Raw genomic sequence first — 17,010 nt, forward strand, 5'->3', positions numbered from 1 at the left:
TTTTCTTTCCTTAAAGTGAAAAGCAGAGGGGTGGGAAGGAAAATGCAGTGTCTACTCATTGCCCTAGCCAACATTTCCCCCAAATCTTTGTCAGGTTCTTTCCGTCCCCCAAGACCCATTTCCCACATGAGAAGGAGCAGCCACCCTTTCCAGTCCTCCTCACTCAGCCCTCCTGAGGCAGCTGCCTCACACTACAGCGTGTGTCAGGGGGAAGGAGGTTTCAGCACTGAGGCTTACTCTGTGTGTCCTTGGCAGGCGTGACCAACGGCTTTGGAAAACACACCGAAAGCGGGTCTGACTCAGAATGTAGTTTGGGTCTCAGTGGTGGACTGGCATTTGAAGCTTGCAGGTAAGAGCAGTTGTTCTCAAAGCTTGGTTGGCAGCTCCGCCACCTCTCCCTTTATTCTCCATTCAGCTACAGATGGAGCCTCCTCCTGCTTATCTAAGTTTCTTTCTTCCCCCACCCTGGCTATTTCCTGAGACCTCTGGTCTGTAACTCTGGTAGCTCCTAGGAAATGGTGTGACCCTTGACTCTCAAGCCTGATCTGACTAGGAGGGGAGGAGTGGCGCTGATGCTTTACAGGGTTTGTGGAGCTGAATTTGGCTCCAGACAGCAGGGACAGCCAAATTTCAATTGCCCAGCAAAGTTAACATTTGAGCCAATCCCCCACCCACCCTGCTGGGCTGCTCTGATAACCCAGTTACAGACATGGTTTTGCCCTTTGCCTTTTGGTGCATCATAACCAAGCCTTCTTTAGAGGTGTGGTGTGCAAATAAGAATTGAACAGATAGGAAGTTTGGAGTAGCCTGTTATTCAAAGGTCCTAACTCTTTTACCCTCCTTGAGTTGGGAAAGGATAGTTTTCTTTTCCCATTCTTTTATTGGAAGAGAGGATTTTTGAGACCAGAACATTAGAGTTTCTTCCAAGTCCAAGAGTTTATGCAATCTCTACTCTGTGTTATGAGTACTCTGCAAGACACCAGGAAGTGTGGAACTCTTGGAGATGGGAGATCCTCAGTGCCACAGAGGAGAAACAAGTTGTCCTGAAGGCTAACTCATGATTCCCAACATGATAATGAATCCTGGGTTCTGAGTAGAGGAAGAAGGGTCCCAGGGCAGCACCAAAAGACTCTATGTTTAAAGTGTTTCCAAGGCAGGTTGGCAGGTTGAGCGTGTGTTTTGTTAAGTACTCACTCTACCCTGGCTACTGGGCTCAGGGGAAGCTTTGGGGGGGGCGGGGGCAGTGTGGGAGGACCCCTGCTGTGGCATATGGTTCCTTTGAGATTTTCCTCTACCAAGCCTCAGGATCACCCTAGCTTTCTTCCTCCATGGCCTCTAGAGACATAGAGGCAGTGGGTAGGGAAGAAACAGTTATTAGTCATAGAGGAGGCAGAGCTTTCAGAATCTTACAAGATGCTTTCACCCTGGTCCTGGGTTGGAATTCCTAACTCCCTTCAGATATAATGGTGGCTGGAAACGCAGTTCATTGGGTTGGGGTAGGAGTAGGATTATCAGACTGTCCCCTCCTAGCTCTTGACTAAAGATGGAAGGTATGTTGGGCCCTTCGCTCCATGAAGAGCTCTTGTACAGCCATGAATTCACAGGAAGGAAGCCAGACCAGCTTCTGATTAGCCTGCTGGTCAGGCCATGTGTTTGCATTCGTGCAGAATTCCACCAATTTCTGTGCAGCCCTGTTCAGTGTGGGAACAATGCCCTTGGAAAGCATTTCCTCTTTAACTCAGTGGATCTCAATGGAATTTCAGGGTTTAAAACAAGAGGTTCAGGACTCCAACTAGAGGATTTTTCTTTTTCTTTCTTTTCTCCCCCCCCCCCCCACCCTGCACACTATGGTAGTGCCTATATAGAGAAAGATTTTACTTAATAATTAAACTGGAATCATATAATTCCAGAGATAGAAAGAATCTTGAAAAAACCTGTGGTCATTAATCCCATCCCCCTCCCCTGTCCTGGCCTTATCTTTCCTGAGGATTTTCTGAGCAGACTGGGGCTGTGCCCTCTTTTTATGGGTCACTTATTCAGTTATTAATAATTGAGCACCTATTTCAAGCCAGGCATTGTTCTAAGTACTGATAAGGTGTGTGTTCTCATGGAGCTTGTCTTCTAGAAGGAAGAGATGAATGTTAAACCAGTAAACAAAATAATTATAGATTGGATTGGCTGCTTAGGTCTGCATGACTTAGAAAGAGGGCTGAAATGCAGGTCATGTTGAGTCACTTGTGATTTTCCATGAAACAGGAATACACGGACCTAGTTGAAGTGTTACGTCTTATTTTATTGAGCTCATCCTTGTCAGAGCTCATCATCTGATAGTACAACACTAGTAGTTTATGGTATTTAAAGTGACACATTAAAATTTACTGCCCTTCATATAATAATATTTGTTATATAACTACCATGTGCCATTTATTGAGTACTGGGTATATGCTGTACTGAGTGCTTTCTGTGTATTAATCCACTAAATCCTCACAGCAGCACATGGGGAACACCGGCCTCAGAGAGGGTAGGTCACTTGCTCAAGGTTGCAGAACTCATGAAGTGAAGAGGCAGGTTCTGAACCCATGTAGTCTGGCTCCAGAGTTTCTCTCTTAACCACTTTGTTGTGCCCCCTTTTATTGTATTTGAAGATGTCTCCCCAGATCCAAGATAGGAACTTTGAGAGGCCTTTGAGTCTCTAAACCCAGTGACAGATTATTATAGGGTGAGTGGGAACTGAATCTGAAATGTAAACTGGATGTTAATTTTTTTTCTCAAACAGGTCCTAATTTTTACTAGCAGGAAAAAAGCTACCAACCTGCCAGTTACTGATGGATTAGGATTCATTGGGTTCTGGTTATATAAGGTTTTCTGAATAAGACTGTAATAAAGTCAGCTATGATTTGGTAGGACAGGAGTATGCTACTCACCAAACAGTCCTCACCAGCCTTTTTTGATCCCACCAGGGGTTTCCCAAGCAGGGGTTTCCCAAGTGTTTCTATTCTTCTGTGGATTGTTGCCCCATCTTTTAAGCACTTTTTTTAGTTGAAAAAAATTAGATAGCAGTGATAGTTTTCAAAGTTTGGATGGGAAAAAGCCCTAGCCACATCATTCTTGCCCAGACTCTCACAACTATGGATGTATGTTAGAATTCCATTGAGAGGTATTTAAAAATGCAGATGCTTGGATGGGTTCCAGTTATGGCATTATTCTGGTATTACTGTTCTCATTTTTGCTTTATTACCTTCTAGTCTGCCTAAAATATATATATATTATATAACATGTATAATATGTATATATTAAACATACATACATACCTCTTTGCAGTAACCACATGGAAAAAAATTGGTCTGCTTGTTTGTTAAAAAATTCCATCTCTGTCTAAGAAAAACTTCACACACAAAGTGTAAGTAAGAAGTGGATTTTTTTTTCAATTAAAAAATGTCTTTTCTAATTACAAAAGTAAGATATGTCCTTTATAGGAAATTTAGGAAAGAGGCTATTTTTTTTTTTTTAACCTCAAAAATAAATTGGTTTCTAAAGAAACAGTATGAACTGCAGAGTAAAAGAATTCTGGACAGATGTAAGACTGGCCCTCCTCCTGACTAGGCTGCTTAGACTCCAGAAGGATTGACAAGTGCCTAGAGTGACCTTTCTCTGGGTGAAGTCCAAAGTCCCTGGGTAGGGAAGCAGGCATCTTTTTCTAGAGTCCTTCCACAAGGATGAAATGGTCCTTCAAAGCCTCATGGAACTTTTATGGTCAGAAGCATAACATGGATTGGTGTGAGTTGTTTAGGGGAAGGTGAGAAGCCATTTTCATTGAAAGGTTTTTACACCTCCACTTCTCTCAGAGATAGAATAGCAGTGGGTGCGTTAGTCAATGAAATTGCTCATTTCGCTCCCTATGCCTTCTTGCTCTGTATGCAGTGGTCTGACGCCCCCCAAACGCAGCCGTGGGAAGCCAGCCCTATCTCGCGTCCCCTTCCTGGAAGGTGTAAATGGAGATTCTGACTACAGCAGCTCAGGTGAGGAGCGGTATACAGGTGGATCTAGGGGGCCCAGGCCTTCCAAAGAACCAGCTCTGTGGGCTGCAGCCAGACCCGATAGCTCCTCTAAGCTCTAAGGCATTGGGCACAGAGATGGCACCCCCCTCTCCCAGGTCATTCATATGCTTCTTTTTTTTTTTTTTTTTTTTTTTTTTTTAGGTTCATCTTAAATTTGAATAGTAATATATGCCCATGGTAACAAAAATCAAAAAGGTACAGAATGGTACATAATGAAAAGCCAGGGGTCTCCTCCTTAGAACAACCACTGTTAGCAGTTTCTTTTGTGTCTCTCTAGATGTAGTTTATACATATATAAGCCAAAACTTGTGCATATATTCAGGAGAGTGGGTAGAGAAGCCTAATATACACGTGTTCCTCTAAATCATGCCTTTTTTCAATTAATATGTCTTGGAAATCGTCTATGCTTTTTTTTGGCTGCCTGATATCCCATTATCTAGGAGTGCCAGCTCTCTGCAGATAGACATTTAGACTGTTTTCACATATTAGTTATAATCAGTGTTGCAGTGAGCAACCTTATACATAGATCATTTTGTATCTCTGGAGAGCATAGACTTCCTTTTTTATTTTTTTTTTTTTTAGATTATATTTATTTATTCATGAGAGACAGAGAGAGAGGCAGAGACATAGGCAGAGGGAGAAGCAGACTCCACGCAGGGAGCCTGATGTGGGACTCGATCCTAGGTCTCCAGGACCAGGCCCTGGGCTGAAGGCGGCGCTAAACCACGGAGCCACCCGGGCTGCCCAAGCATACACTTCTATAGAGAAGTAGAGTTGCTGTACTTGAAAGAAGTGTGTCTTTGTAGTTTCTAGAGACACTACCAGTCTGCCTTCACTGGAGTGGTTAGCGAGAGCCTGGATCACTGAATCACACATTGCCCTGTGATTTCATGTGATCCATTGCTTTCTGCCTTGTCTTCAGGAGACATTCTACTCCAGCTGGTCCAAGAACGAGGGATTCAAGAACAGGACAAGGCAGCGCCAAAGGGGTAGGGCTGACTGGTGCTCAGGTGGAGTGGGTACAAGGCAGGCTGTTCTCCAAGGGCACCTCTGTGCAGCCCTCCTGTGGAGAGTGTGTGATCTGGGTGCCCTGTCTTTGAAGTTTCCATCTAACACACAGGTGTCAGGGCTTCTTTCCTTTTCCCAACCACTTTACTTTCCTTTATCAGTTTCTTTCTCATATGTGTGTTGAGGAATGCATGCCTGCGTGTTTCACTGTTGTTTGTCAGTGCCCAGAAAGCAGGGCTCATATCTAGATAAATTGGAACAGCATCCAGTGCAAAACTGGCAGTGGATTGGCACATACAGTGTGATTCTGGTAGTGACATTTTATCCTTATTTTTAAAACCACGTTCTTGTAAAATGATGTCAAAGGAAATTTAAAAATTTTGACCCTCTACTCCCATCATCACCTTAATTAACACAGTTGTCTTCATTTCTCTGTGTGGCCTTCCGTTTATTTCAGGCACATTTTTAACAAAATGTTAATCCAGAACATTTAATTTTCTGCATTTTTCAGTGTTATCTCATACTTTTTCATGTTGACATGATCTTTATTTATCTCATATTATGGAACAATTTATTCTTCAGTTAGTGTATTATAATTTACTTAACCCTTTTGTTAGACATTTGGTTATTTCTGACTTTTCACACTATGCATAATGTAGTAAATGTGTATTTTTGTTCAAAATCCTTTTATTCATTTTTAAAGTTATTTTTCTTAGAATAAATTCCCATGGAAGGAATGTACTGAAGCAGATGATTCATATATTTTTTTAATGGCTCTTGAGACATACCACCAAATTATATATATTTTTAAGATTTATTTGTTTATTTTGAGAGAAAGTGAGAGGAAGTGAGAACCTGCAGGCAGGGGGAGAGGGAGAGAGAGCATCTCAAGTGAACTCCCTGCTCAACATGGAGCCTATGCAGGGCTCAATCTCATGATCCTGAAATCATGACCAGAGCAGAAATCAAGAGTCAGGTGCTTAACTGACTGAACCACCCACACACCCCTGCCAAATTACATTCTTAAGGATTAGACTGGTCTACACTTTCTTCAATAGTATATGATTGCACCAGTTTCCCCACAGCCTGTGTATTGGATTTTATCTTTTTGTTGTTATTGGTATTGACTCGCATAAAAAAACAATGGTTCAGTTGGTTTAGCATCAGCCTTCAGCTCAGATCTAGCATCTGCTTAGGCCCAGGTCATGATCCTGGGATCCTGGGATGGAGCCCTGCATCAGGCTCCCTGCTCAGTGGGAAGTCTGCTTCTCCCTCTCTCTCTGCCCCTTCCCCCCTGCTCATGTGCACACGTGTGTGCTCTCTCTCTAATAAATAAATAAAATCTTTTTAAAAAATACCTCATTATTAGTAGTATATTTTTAAAAAATTATGAGGGTGGTAGTATTTCCTTGGGAACATAATTTCCACTCTTTGGGATTTGGGCTTTTTTCCTTGGTCAAGTGTGGTCCCCTTGAGTTCCCAGTTTATAGATGTGGGGAGGAGAAGAGAGGAGGTTCCTCTTTCTGTTCAGGAGTATTTGTGAAGTGTGTCCATCCATGTGTGCTAGTGCCTCAGGTGCAGAAAAGAGTAAGCTGGAGAGATGTGGTGCTGCTCCAGGTGGGACACCCAGTGTAAGGTTCTGAGAAAAGCATGCACATGAAGGACCTGCAGACCTGCTTGGCTCTGCTGAGTGCTGTGTATCCAGGTGACCTGGATGGTGAGGCGTGGCCCTGTCAGAAAAGAACTCATTTAGCAAGTGGTTTTACTGGAATGTCTGTCGCAGGGATCTTTTTCCGTGAAGCCTCTATCATGAGGCCTATCATTTAGGGAGCCCCAGAGAGCAGTTTGTGGCTTTGCCAAGCTGGGTGGTTATTTTTCTTCCTAGGGTCCTGGTGATGGAGCAGTCACATTTTTCCAAGGAATACCATCTTAGGGTTCTAGTCCAGAGGTCAGCAAACTAACATATTGCCCGTTTTTGTAGGGCCTACAGACTAAGAATGGTTTTACATTTTCAAATGATTGAAAAAAAAAAACAAAAGAAGAAAGATATTTTGTGACACATGAAAATTACATGAAATTCAAATTTCAGTGACTAAAAATAAAATTTTATGGGGACATAGCTAGCCATACTCATTCCTTTGCAGAATATCTGTGGCTGTTTTCATGCTACAACAATAGAGTTGAGTAGTTTGCAACAGAGACCATGTGGACTGTAAAACCTAAAATGCTTACCGTTTGGCCCTTTACAGAACAAGTTTGCTGACCCCTGATCTAGTCTAAGAACTAAGGAAAGGGCAGGGAAGAGCAAGGGCGGAGGGGATGTTGCTGACTTATTCCTGGGTTGCTCCAGTCAAATGGAGGCCACAGGCAGGCCTCCTGGGCACCATTCCAAGTCCCCTTTGGGTGCTGTCTCCTCCCCTCCTGACCCCCAGGCAGAAGCCTCCTGATGCCCTTTGAAGACCGCGGAGACCTGGAGCCCCTGGAGCTGGTGTGGGCCAAGTGCCGAGGCTATCCCTCCTACCCTGCCTTGGTGAGTCTGCCCCAGACACCACCCCCCTTCCTTCTCTGGGCTGTTCTCACCCCGTCTTGCCTTGGGGGCTTATCTGATTGGATCAAGCCAGCAGAGTGTGGTGGGAGAGTGCCTTTAGCTGCAGAAGAGAGGGAGGTTTTACCCCAGCCTGGGTGGGTCAAACCATCAAGGTCCCCAGCTTGGAGCACTCAAAATAGAGTAAAAGTATGAAGCTAGAGACTAGGGCTTGTAGGAATTTAATAGCATTTGTTTGTGCATAAAAGTAATACATGTTCATTGTAAAGAATTTATTTAAACATTTGTCATGCTAAATTCTTGAAATACTGAGATATGGTTTTTCTCATTTTGTGGGGAAGAAAATTGAGGAGCTATCTGTTGCATGTGGTCATCTAGCTATTAAATGGCAGGGTTGGAATTTGAGCCCAAGAATCACAATGTGATTTTCAAAGCCTGTGTTCTGAGCCACTAAGTTCAAAATCACCCATAGTCTCGTCTATTCGGAGATTACCTCTTGGTATATATCTGTTTAACTTTTTTTTTTTTCAGTGAGTAAATATGAGACCATACTCTAACCTCCCTTTCATATAACAGCGTTCCATGAACACGCATGTCTTGTGTCATTAAACGTTCTTTATCAACATCACTTTAACGACTGCATTATCCTCAGTTGTATGCATGTGTCTTTTTTAACTGTTCCTTAGTTGGGTCATTTAGATTGTTTTGAATTTTTCACTATGATAAACAGCTGGCAATAAACATCACTGTAGTTTTACTCTGTGCACATCATGATTATTCCTGTATAGTGAATTCTTAGGGTGCCTTCTTGGGACAAGGTGTCTGCAAAATTCTGATACAAATTGCCAAGCTACCCTTTTAGAAAATTACTTCCAGTTCCTACTCCCACCAGTAGGAGCTAAAATTTCTATTTTTTCCAATGTAGCAGTAGCTGAAAATTCCATTTTTACCACCTTGATTGCTATTTCTTAGAACTCTCTCTGCATCGGGGAGGTAATGTCCACCGGGCACTAGAAGACAGTGATTCTAAACCTTTGGGCATGCCAGAATCTTGGGGGAATTTTTTAAACAATATAGATACTGAGGTCCTATCTCAGAACAACCCAATTAGACTAAGGCCAGACTGAGCTATGAATATTTTTTAAAATTTTAATTTAATTTTTTTGTGTGAGAGTGTGTGTGTGCACGAGAGCTCAAGAGGGGAAGGGGCAGAGGGAAAAGGAGATAGAGAATCTTAGACATGCTTCACACTCAGCACAAGAGCCTGACACAGGGCTCAGTCCCACCACCCCAAGATCATGACCTGAACTGAAATCAAGAGTTGGATGCTTAACCAGCTGAGCCACCCCTAAAAAATAAGAATATATTTTTTAAAGCTTTACAGATGATCTATAGCCAGGGTTGTCCACTATCCTGCCAACCACTTGCATGCATACAACATTCTGGGCTTCTCTCAGCTCTTTTTTTTTTTTTTTAAGAGTTTATTTATTTATTCATTCATGAGAGAGACACAGAGAGAGAGAGAGGCACAGACAGGCAGAGGGAGAAGCAGGCTCCATGCAGGGAGCCTGACACCCGACTTGATCCTGGGTCTCCAGGATCACACCCTGGGCCAAAGGCAGCGCTAAACCACTGAGCCACCAGGGCTGCCTGGCTTTTTCAGTTCTAATAACAGCCTCTTAAGGACAAGAGGGCAGGAACTCTGACCCTTTGGGATTAGTGAGGAAGCTACAGCTCTAAGAGGTCATACAGCTTGCTGGGGCCATACTGGAAGCCATGTCACCTACCTCACTCCCCCTTTAGCAGTGGCATGTGGGGGAATCCACGCTGTGCTGCTAAGGAGGTTGGGCCTGGGGTCTGCCTTCACAAGGCTCTATGCCCTTTTGTCAGTGAGACAGCCAGTAATTGTCAAGGAAGTGTTTAAAGCTGTACAGGTTTGGTACTGTTTTTTTAAGTCTCACAGTGCAAAACAAAACTGGTCTAAAACCAGCTTTTTTTTCCATTTTAATTATCTTTTTAATCATACATTTTCTTTCATGATTAAATAAATTCAGCCACCACCTGAGAAAACCCACTGCCTGAACATAACCTGTGTTTTCATTTTGGTTTACACTCGCCCAATTGTTCTCCTATGCATACTTAAATATGTACTTGTATCCATAATAAATATACAGTTTAAATTTTTTTTTGACTCTCATTTTTTAAAAAAGGGTTTTTGTTTTTTTTTTCTCTAAAATAATGTATCTATATTATCGAAATTTTGGAAAAATAGAGAAAAGCAGCAGGGACCCTACCATTCTAGCATGTCAGCTGTGAGCATTTTGCGTCACTTGTATTTGTTTATGTAGTGCAGCCATAATAATTGTGTATACACACATTTATCACATAATGCGTTAAAGTGTATCATAAGCCATGCTGTTTTACATCTGAATAACATTTGAGTGAATGGTCCATTGTTTATTATTTTGGGACATATTTGCCTGTATTTTCTTTAAAAGGAGAGGCAAACTCTCCTTAAGGGGCAGCTTACCCACTTTGCTCCTGCCTTGGGGGGACATATTTCACCATCTATCCCCTTGTTCCAAGGCGGGAGCCAGCATGGCTTAGTCAAGAGGAAACATACCAGAGAGGCCCACTGTCTCGTTCAATTGAGGAAGTTCAGGAGGGCTTGTGTGGTGGTTCTCGTTAGGAATTTTAGTTAGCTTTAATCCCGGTGGGGACAGACAGGCTGGGAGATAGAGTTTTGACCAAATTACACAGCTGGGGGCTGGGTTGGCATGGTTCTTCCTTAGAGTAAACTCTTAACCAGAACACCTGCTTTCAGCTGCTTATCTTGCGAGGGAAGTAGGGAAGCTGGCAGACACCCAAAGGTAAATAGCTAGGGCAGTTTATTATGAGAACAGGCCCCCTGGGACCGGGTATAGAAATTAAGATTGTTGCATCTCTGGAGAAAGCCACTTCCTCAGTAAGTTTCCAGGCCTCTCCAGCCTCAGCACATAGAGAGTATTCACTGCTTTGAAACAGGGGCTGTGCAGGGCAGCAGGCAGCAGAGGCTCAGGTCACCGTGGCCACAGCCCACTCTGTCCTCCTCTGTCTGGGCTTGGTGCTTTCCTCCCTCATCAGGTAGCTGTCAGCAGACTTCTCGGCATCAGCAAGAAGATGAAATTTTAAAAATTAAAAATTAAAAAAAAAAGATGAAATAAAATGATGATATGTGAATAACTAGGGGCTTTGGTCACTTTGTCAGTGTTTCATAGAGCTAGAGATAACTGTTGTGTTGATGCCACTGGGCGTTTTGCTGAGCTCCTGTTCTGTGGAGCTTGCCGCCTCGAGCACAAATTCTTCCAGTGGCCCTTCTTTCTGGCCACATCATTCTCCCTTCTCCAGCAACTCCTCAAGTTCAGTCTTACCGCTTCATTCTGATCTTACATGGAAGTGACACAAATGTATCTCATGCACACAGGAGGACAGTTATAGTCAAATAGGAAGGTAGCAGGTACTCAGGGCTCTGTTAGGTAGAACCAAAGGGATGGGTTCTTCTGCTGATCCAGAACCTCCTTCATGGCCATGGTGTCTAAGGAGGCACCAGAGTTTTTGAAGTGAATTATAACGATTTTAAATGGCAATTGATAAGGGAAAAAATGGCTTCCACTCCCCCTAAAGGATGTTGGGAAGAAGGAATTTGCCAGTTTGGCCTGGACATCACAGATACCCCCTCATTTCTGACACTCCCATACTGGATTCACATTGCTTCTGTTTCAGCTCTGGGCCCCCAAGGGTTCATGGAGTAAGCTCCCTCATCAGAACTGGTTGGGCAGGGCTGGAGGATTAGGCAAATGAACTGGGAAAGAGAGTCAGGACTTGCATTTGGGGGTCCTGGAGGTTCACAGAAGAGGTCATCTCCCTTTATCACCTGGCTGTGGGCCTGGCCAAGGTGCTTGCATAGCTTGGTAAGGGGTGGTTCAGCAGGGAGTCCTGGCGCAGCATGCTCTGCTCACCCCATCCACCCGCAGCTGAGTGCCTTCTCCTTTCCTGTCTCCAGATCATCGATCCCAAGATGCCCCGGGAGGGCCTCCTGCACAATGGTGTCCCCATCCCTGTCCCCCCGCTGGATGTGCTGAAGCTGGGAGAGCAGAAACAGGCCGAGGCTGGAGAGAAGCTCTTCCTTGTCCTCTTCTTTGACAACAAGCGCACCTGGTAAGTGACTGCTACTTGCAGGAGGTTGCACCAGGGTGTGGACTGAGGGGCCCGACTGGGAGGCTTTGCAAATACTGCCATGCTGGGGAAGTCCACAGAGGGGCTGTAGACTCCGTTACCCTGCCTCCACTCAGGTAGGGTGAGGCATTACCAGCAGTTGGCCTGCCCCTCACACGTTAATAGTAACTGAGGAGAGTCTCAGATCAGATTCCCTGAGAAACCGTGAGATGGAAATTTCTATAATGAGAGTTACAGAGGAGACCTGTGGGGATGAGGGTTGCAGTGCTAGACAGGGGAACATGTTGAACTGTGGCACGCTTGCTATGAAGGCCTCCACTGATCCTCAGGGGAGCCCTGGAGCTGGGGTTTTGTTAATGATACCAGGAATTGGGCCTGCACCTTTGTACCTTCGTGTCAACTAATCATTGAATGCTGGCTGCCCCTGGAGATGGAGGTCACCTTGGGTCATGTAGCTCCCTTGTTGGAGGGTGATTCCTGGAGAGGAAGAGAGCCAGCTGAGAGCTCCCCGTGGCCGTGGGCATGTGTGTCTTAGTCCTGGAGTGGGCGGATATTGAGTGGGTTGGTTCTGGGCAGTGTGGGCTCCATGGCAAAGGGCTTGCTTGCCCTTCAAGGTTTCTCTTGGCACCAGAAGACTTCTTTCACCTCTGCTTCTATAGAATGAGAAAATGTAGGACTAGCTAACCCAGATAACAGTAGCTACCATTTATTGTTCACTCCATGCCCCTGTGCAAATTTATTTACATACATAATCTCATTTAATCCTTAAATCTTCACCAGTCCCCTCCCAATCCATTTTTCAGATGAGAAAGCTGAGGCTTGGAAAGCCAAGACCCCATTGCCAGAACTGGGATACGAACCAAGATCTGGCTCCGAAGGCTGGCTTTTAGCCAGATGTTAGACTCACCTGGGGATCTTTAAAAAAAAAAAAAAAAAAAAAATGAGGTGTGGGCACCACCAAGGAATCATTGATTCCTGGTATTGGCCCCAGTTCCTAGCCAGAGCTCCCTGATGCCCCAAGGTGGGGTGGAGCTAACCGTAACATGGACCTCTCGGCTCTGGGTCATGACAGCCCTCAGAGTTGAGTGCCATGGGTTCAGGGAAGGGCCTGGCTGCAAACAGGTCTTTTGGTGGCCTCCTGCCTGGGTTGGCCCAGTCCATCTCCTTCTGCTCTATCCCCTCCACTGGCTTTGCTAGTCTTGGGCATATGGGCCCAGAGGAGCCCCCTTGTGTGACCCACTGCAGCCCAGGCCTCTCACTGTGCTTGTATTTTAGGCAGTGGCTTCCAAGGGATAAAGTGCTGCCCCTGGGTGTGGAAGACACCGTGGACAAGCTCAAGATGCTAGAAGGCCGCAAGACCAGCATCCGAAAGTCGGTGCAGGTGGCTTACGACCGTGCAATGATCCACTTGAGCCGGGTCCGGGGGCCCCACTCCTTTGTCACCTCCAGCTACCTGTAAGGGCAGGGCCTGCCTGTGTCTGCCTGCCCTGCCTCTGTCCCCTGAGGCACAGAGGCCTCTTCCTGCCCCAGCCAGTCATATGGCCGGCAGTTTCCCCTTTCCACAGCAGGCCAGGGACTGGTCTGTGTCCTCCCCAAGGGCAAGGCCCCAGTTTTGAACAACTGTGTGGTTCCCCTGGTGGGCCTGCTGTGTGCCAAAAACTCCCACCTGAGCTTGCTCAGGGGCTAGTCCACTAAAGAATCAGTTAGAAGTAGAAATAGCTGTGAGGCTTAGGCCTGGCCAAGGAGATGCACCTGAACCCAGAAGGCAAGAAGTCCTAGGCTCTTTCTCAAAGGTGTGCCTGGCCCCCTCCTCCCCACTCCAGCTAACTACACCTCAGGGCAAGTGACGCTCTGAAATTGACCCCAGAGGTGCTGTGGATACACGAGGGTCCCGCGGGGAAGCTCACAGAGCTCACCCTCTCTCCCCTCCATCACCCATTCTCATACCTCTTCCCCATCCCATCTTTGCACCAGTGCTGTTTCTTTTTCCCCATGTTCCTTTCCTTTCTTTTGTGCCAAATGGACAGAAACTATCACCAAACTGGTCTTTTTTCTTTTTATGTCTCATTCCCTTTGAGGCCAGCTGCTATGCTAGGTGGGTGCCTCTGCCTGGCTCCTCAGGGCCCAGGACAGAGGACAGCCTACCACTCGGGTGACCCCTCCACCAGCATGCCCTCCCCCCCCCCCTCATTTGCTGCAGACACACAGCTAAGGCCAGGCTGTGGAAGCTTGCCCCCTTGAATTGAGGCAGGCCCCTTTTGCCCTCTCCCTGTGTGCCGAGAGACGGGCTGAGGCTTGGCAGGCTCCTGTCAGACCAGGCTGGTTGGGTGAGTGTTCATCTGTCCACTTGGGTGCGGAGGGCTGTGGGGTGCAGCTGTGCTCTTCAGCCGGTCTGATCCTTGCCCTCCTGTCCTGTCTCTGGGGGCTTCACTCTCCGCCACCACGGATGGTGGTGCCCACAGCCCAGCATCTCCCTGCCTGTGCTCTGCCCTGCCCAGCCTCTGCTGCTCCCACTCCCGAACTCCAGGGGACACCACGCTTTTATTTCACACCCTCTCTCCCCTTCCCTCTCCTCCTTTCAATCTCCCTCCTCACCTTCACCTTCTCAAAAACGGAAGGGAAAAAAAACCAAACTGTGAAACGGGGAATGCTGACTGACAAACACAACTTTCAGAGGCTTCAGTGTCTGTTCTCTGGATGATTCTTCTCACCTCTTAAGCACCAAAGTCGCAGGGCCAGGTCGCAGGCCACTGATCGCCATGTTGATTTTTAACCTGATGTTCTTTTTAATTGTTTTAAATTTTTCATAGGGGAGTTTTGGACAAAACAGTCACTGGGGAGATCACTGCCATTTTTACACACTCGACTTTTTAAAAATACAACCAACCAACCAACCACCACAACTTCTTAATATGTTTGGGACATGAGCCAGAGTTTAAAAGGGAACCAACAAAACTCTCTTGTTACCTAAAGGATGGGGTTTTGGATTTTGTACAATAATAAAAATACAATACAGCATATGGCTAGGGAAGGACATGGTGTATATATAATTGTAAAATACTGTTCTAAATTATTCAGGCCTATAGTTTCCATTCCTGGAGTCCTCCATTGTGTGGCTGAGTATTTTAAATGCACACAGTGTGGTTTATTTAAAGGAGTCAATGCGTCCCCCCTTCTCCCCAGGTAGTCGGTCAGCTGTGGACTCTGTGACCTTTGTCTCAACCTGTGTTGTAAGATCTCGGGGCTTTCTCTCTCTCTCTCTCTCTCTCTCCCCCCCCCCCCCCCGTGTCTCTCCCCGCCCAACACTTTCTCTTTCTTAGTCTCTTTTTTTTTTTTTTTTTCCAATCTCCTTGACTCTTAAAGTCTCTCTCTGAGTCTCATTTTAAAACTGCTCTTTTAGAACGGGAAGCGGCTCAGATCCTGCTGTGGCATGGGGCCTATGTGTCTCAGTCGCGTCTGCTGTGAAGCACACGATGCTCTATTTATTGTAGAAAGTGACTTTATTTGCTTTCTAGAATTGTTTATAACAGATGGTATAAGAGAGGTAATAAACAGAGAAAAATCTATGCTTGTAAAGAATACAAAAGTTAATTTTACCTACTATAATATGACTGTCTGAAACTTATTTTCTCTCTGAGAAATAAATGTTCTAATGGGCAGCAATTGCCGTGCTGTGTTGGTGTCCTCAGTGGGGGCTTGCCCCTCTCTTCCTAATCCCCGTAGCCCACCCCCTCCCCAGAAGGCAGGAGCCATTAAGAATGGGGTTGTCTAGCTGTTGCAGGCTCCCAGCAGGAAAGGGCTCTGTCTGTCTCTTGGAATCCCCAGGAGGTGTGTGAAGATGGGCTCTGGCATTGTTTCCCTCCCAAACAGCACTGCCCTCTCAGTTCTGTAGAATGTCCAACCCGCCTTCCCATGCCTCAGCTTTCTGGTGGCCCTGTCCCTTTGGGAGCATCTGTTCCTCATGGGGTGGGAGAAGTAGCCCTATGTCTCTGGCACCTGTTTATTCGAGAATGCTCATGTCTCCTCTGTCATTGTTGCCATCCCCATTCTATAGATAGATAGCTGGGACACATAGGCGTAACATGGGCCTCTCTCCTTTCAGAGCTGGAAGGGATCCTAGCGCCTACCTGGTCTTCATTTTACAGATGACAAAACAGCAAGATTAAAAGACTTGTCCAAAGACAGCCAGCCAAGTAATGACAGCAGAATCCTGGGAGAGAGATCTGGCCAAGCGTTTCCTAGTGGGCTCCACAACATCTCAAGGTCATACTGGCCTTTTCTGTACCAGCCCCCCTACCCATTGCCTGTGGCTCCAGCCTTTCTGGAAAGGAACATTTTCAAGAGCAGAGTGAGCGTTCCCGGGGACTAAGTGCCCTGTTGCTGGGCTGGGGACAGCTTTTTCCCCATTGCCTCCCCTGTTCTCTTTCTGCTCCCGCTTGGCTCCTGTACGTGGCTGGGAGTTATGTGTCACAGCAGTGTGACTAGGGGACCAGGGACTCCTGATCACCTCCTCCACGGGGCCCTCGAAATTCTTAGTGAAGTCACTAGAGTGTAAAAGTGCTTAATTTGATAGAACATTGACAGTACCTCTGGGGCACTGATTATTCTGGAATTACGCATTGGGAGCACAGAGATACACGCCCCTGGTCCACAGGATGCAGGTGCACAAGCTGCTTACCACCAGGTTCACGAGACATGTCGCGCATAGCTCCACGTGAGGCCGGCGTGAGGCTCCCACGGTGGGGAGGAGTTTGGCAGAGACCACGTTTGGATAGCAAAAGCTTTCAGAAGAATGAAGGAATTAATTCAAGCCTGAAAAAATGGGCTTAAAGATCCCTGTTGATACATGTATATTTTGAATTACAAGGCCAATATTTACAGCAAAATGAGACATGACCCTATAAAACCATTTTGTACCTAAAGGAAAAATGATCAGAGGGGTGGGGTATTATTAGCAGGTGAGGATGAGAAGAAAAGATGTGGTAAAGAGAGGGTTCAGGGAGGTTTGGCGGGTGCTCCACTCCAGTAACTAACTGCCGCCCCATCTGCCTGGTGGCCACTGAAGATGGCAAGAGGGTGTGTTGTGGTTCAGAGCCCTGTCACTCACTGACTGCGTGACTTCAAGTGTGGTACTCGACTTCTCTGAGCCTCTGTGAGGCTGACTTAAATAAGAGAGGACCCTGA

General features: G+C 46.0%; 1 protein-coding gene across 5 annotated transcripts in view; it reads left to right on the top strand.

The window, feature by feature from the left end:
- The window catches only part of BRPF3 (bromodomain and PHD finger containing 3), a 34,803-nt gene extending 19,314 nt beyond the window's left edge, over positions 1–15,489 (top strand). For 2 of the 5 annotated variants that reach the window (XM_025418572.3, XM_025418573.3), the window contains exons 9-13: positions 256–349; positions 3,922–4,019; positions 7,499–7,596; positions 11,654–11,808; positions 13,102–15,489. In XM_025418572.3, the coding sequence (XP_025274357.3) occupies positions 256–349; positions 3,922–4,019; positions 7,499–7,596; positions 11,654–11,808; positions 13,102–13,285 (629 nt within the window). In that variant the 3' untranslated portion in view covers positions 13,286–15,489. Of the gene's footprint in view, positions 1–255; positions 350–3,321; positions 3,401–3,921; positions 4,020–7,498; positions 7,597–11,653; positions 11,809–13,101 lie in introns of those variants that run through there. The other 3 variants (XR_007401116.1, XM_025418575.3, XM_035698064.2) reach the window with 3 other exon arrangements.
- The last annotated feature ends 1,521 nt before the right edge of the window (positions 15,490–17,010 follow it).

Source organism: Canis lupus, chromosome 12, assembly GCF_003254725.2.
Source record: "Canis lupus dingo isolate Sandy chromosome 12, ASM325472v2, whole genome shotgun sequence".
Classification (NCBI taxonomy): domain Eukaryota; kingdom Metazoa; phylum Chordata; class Mammalia; order Carnivora; family Canidae; genus Canis; species Canis lupus.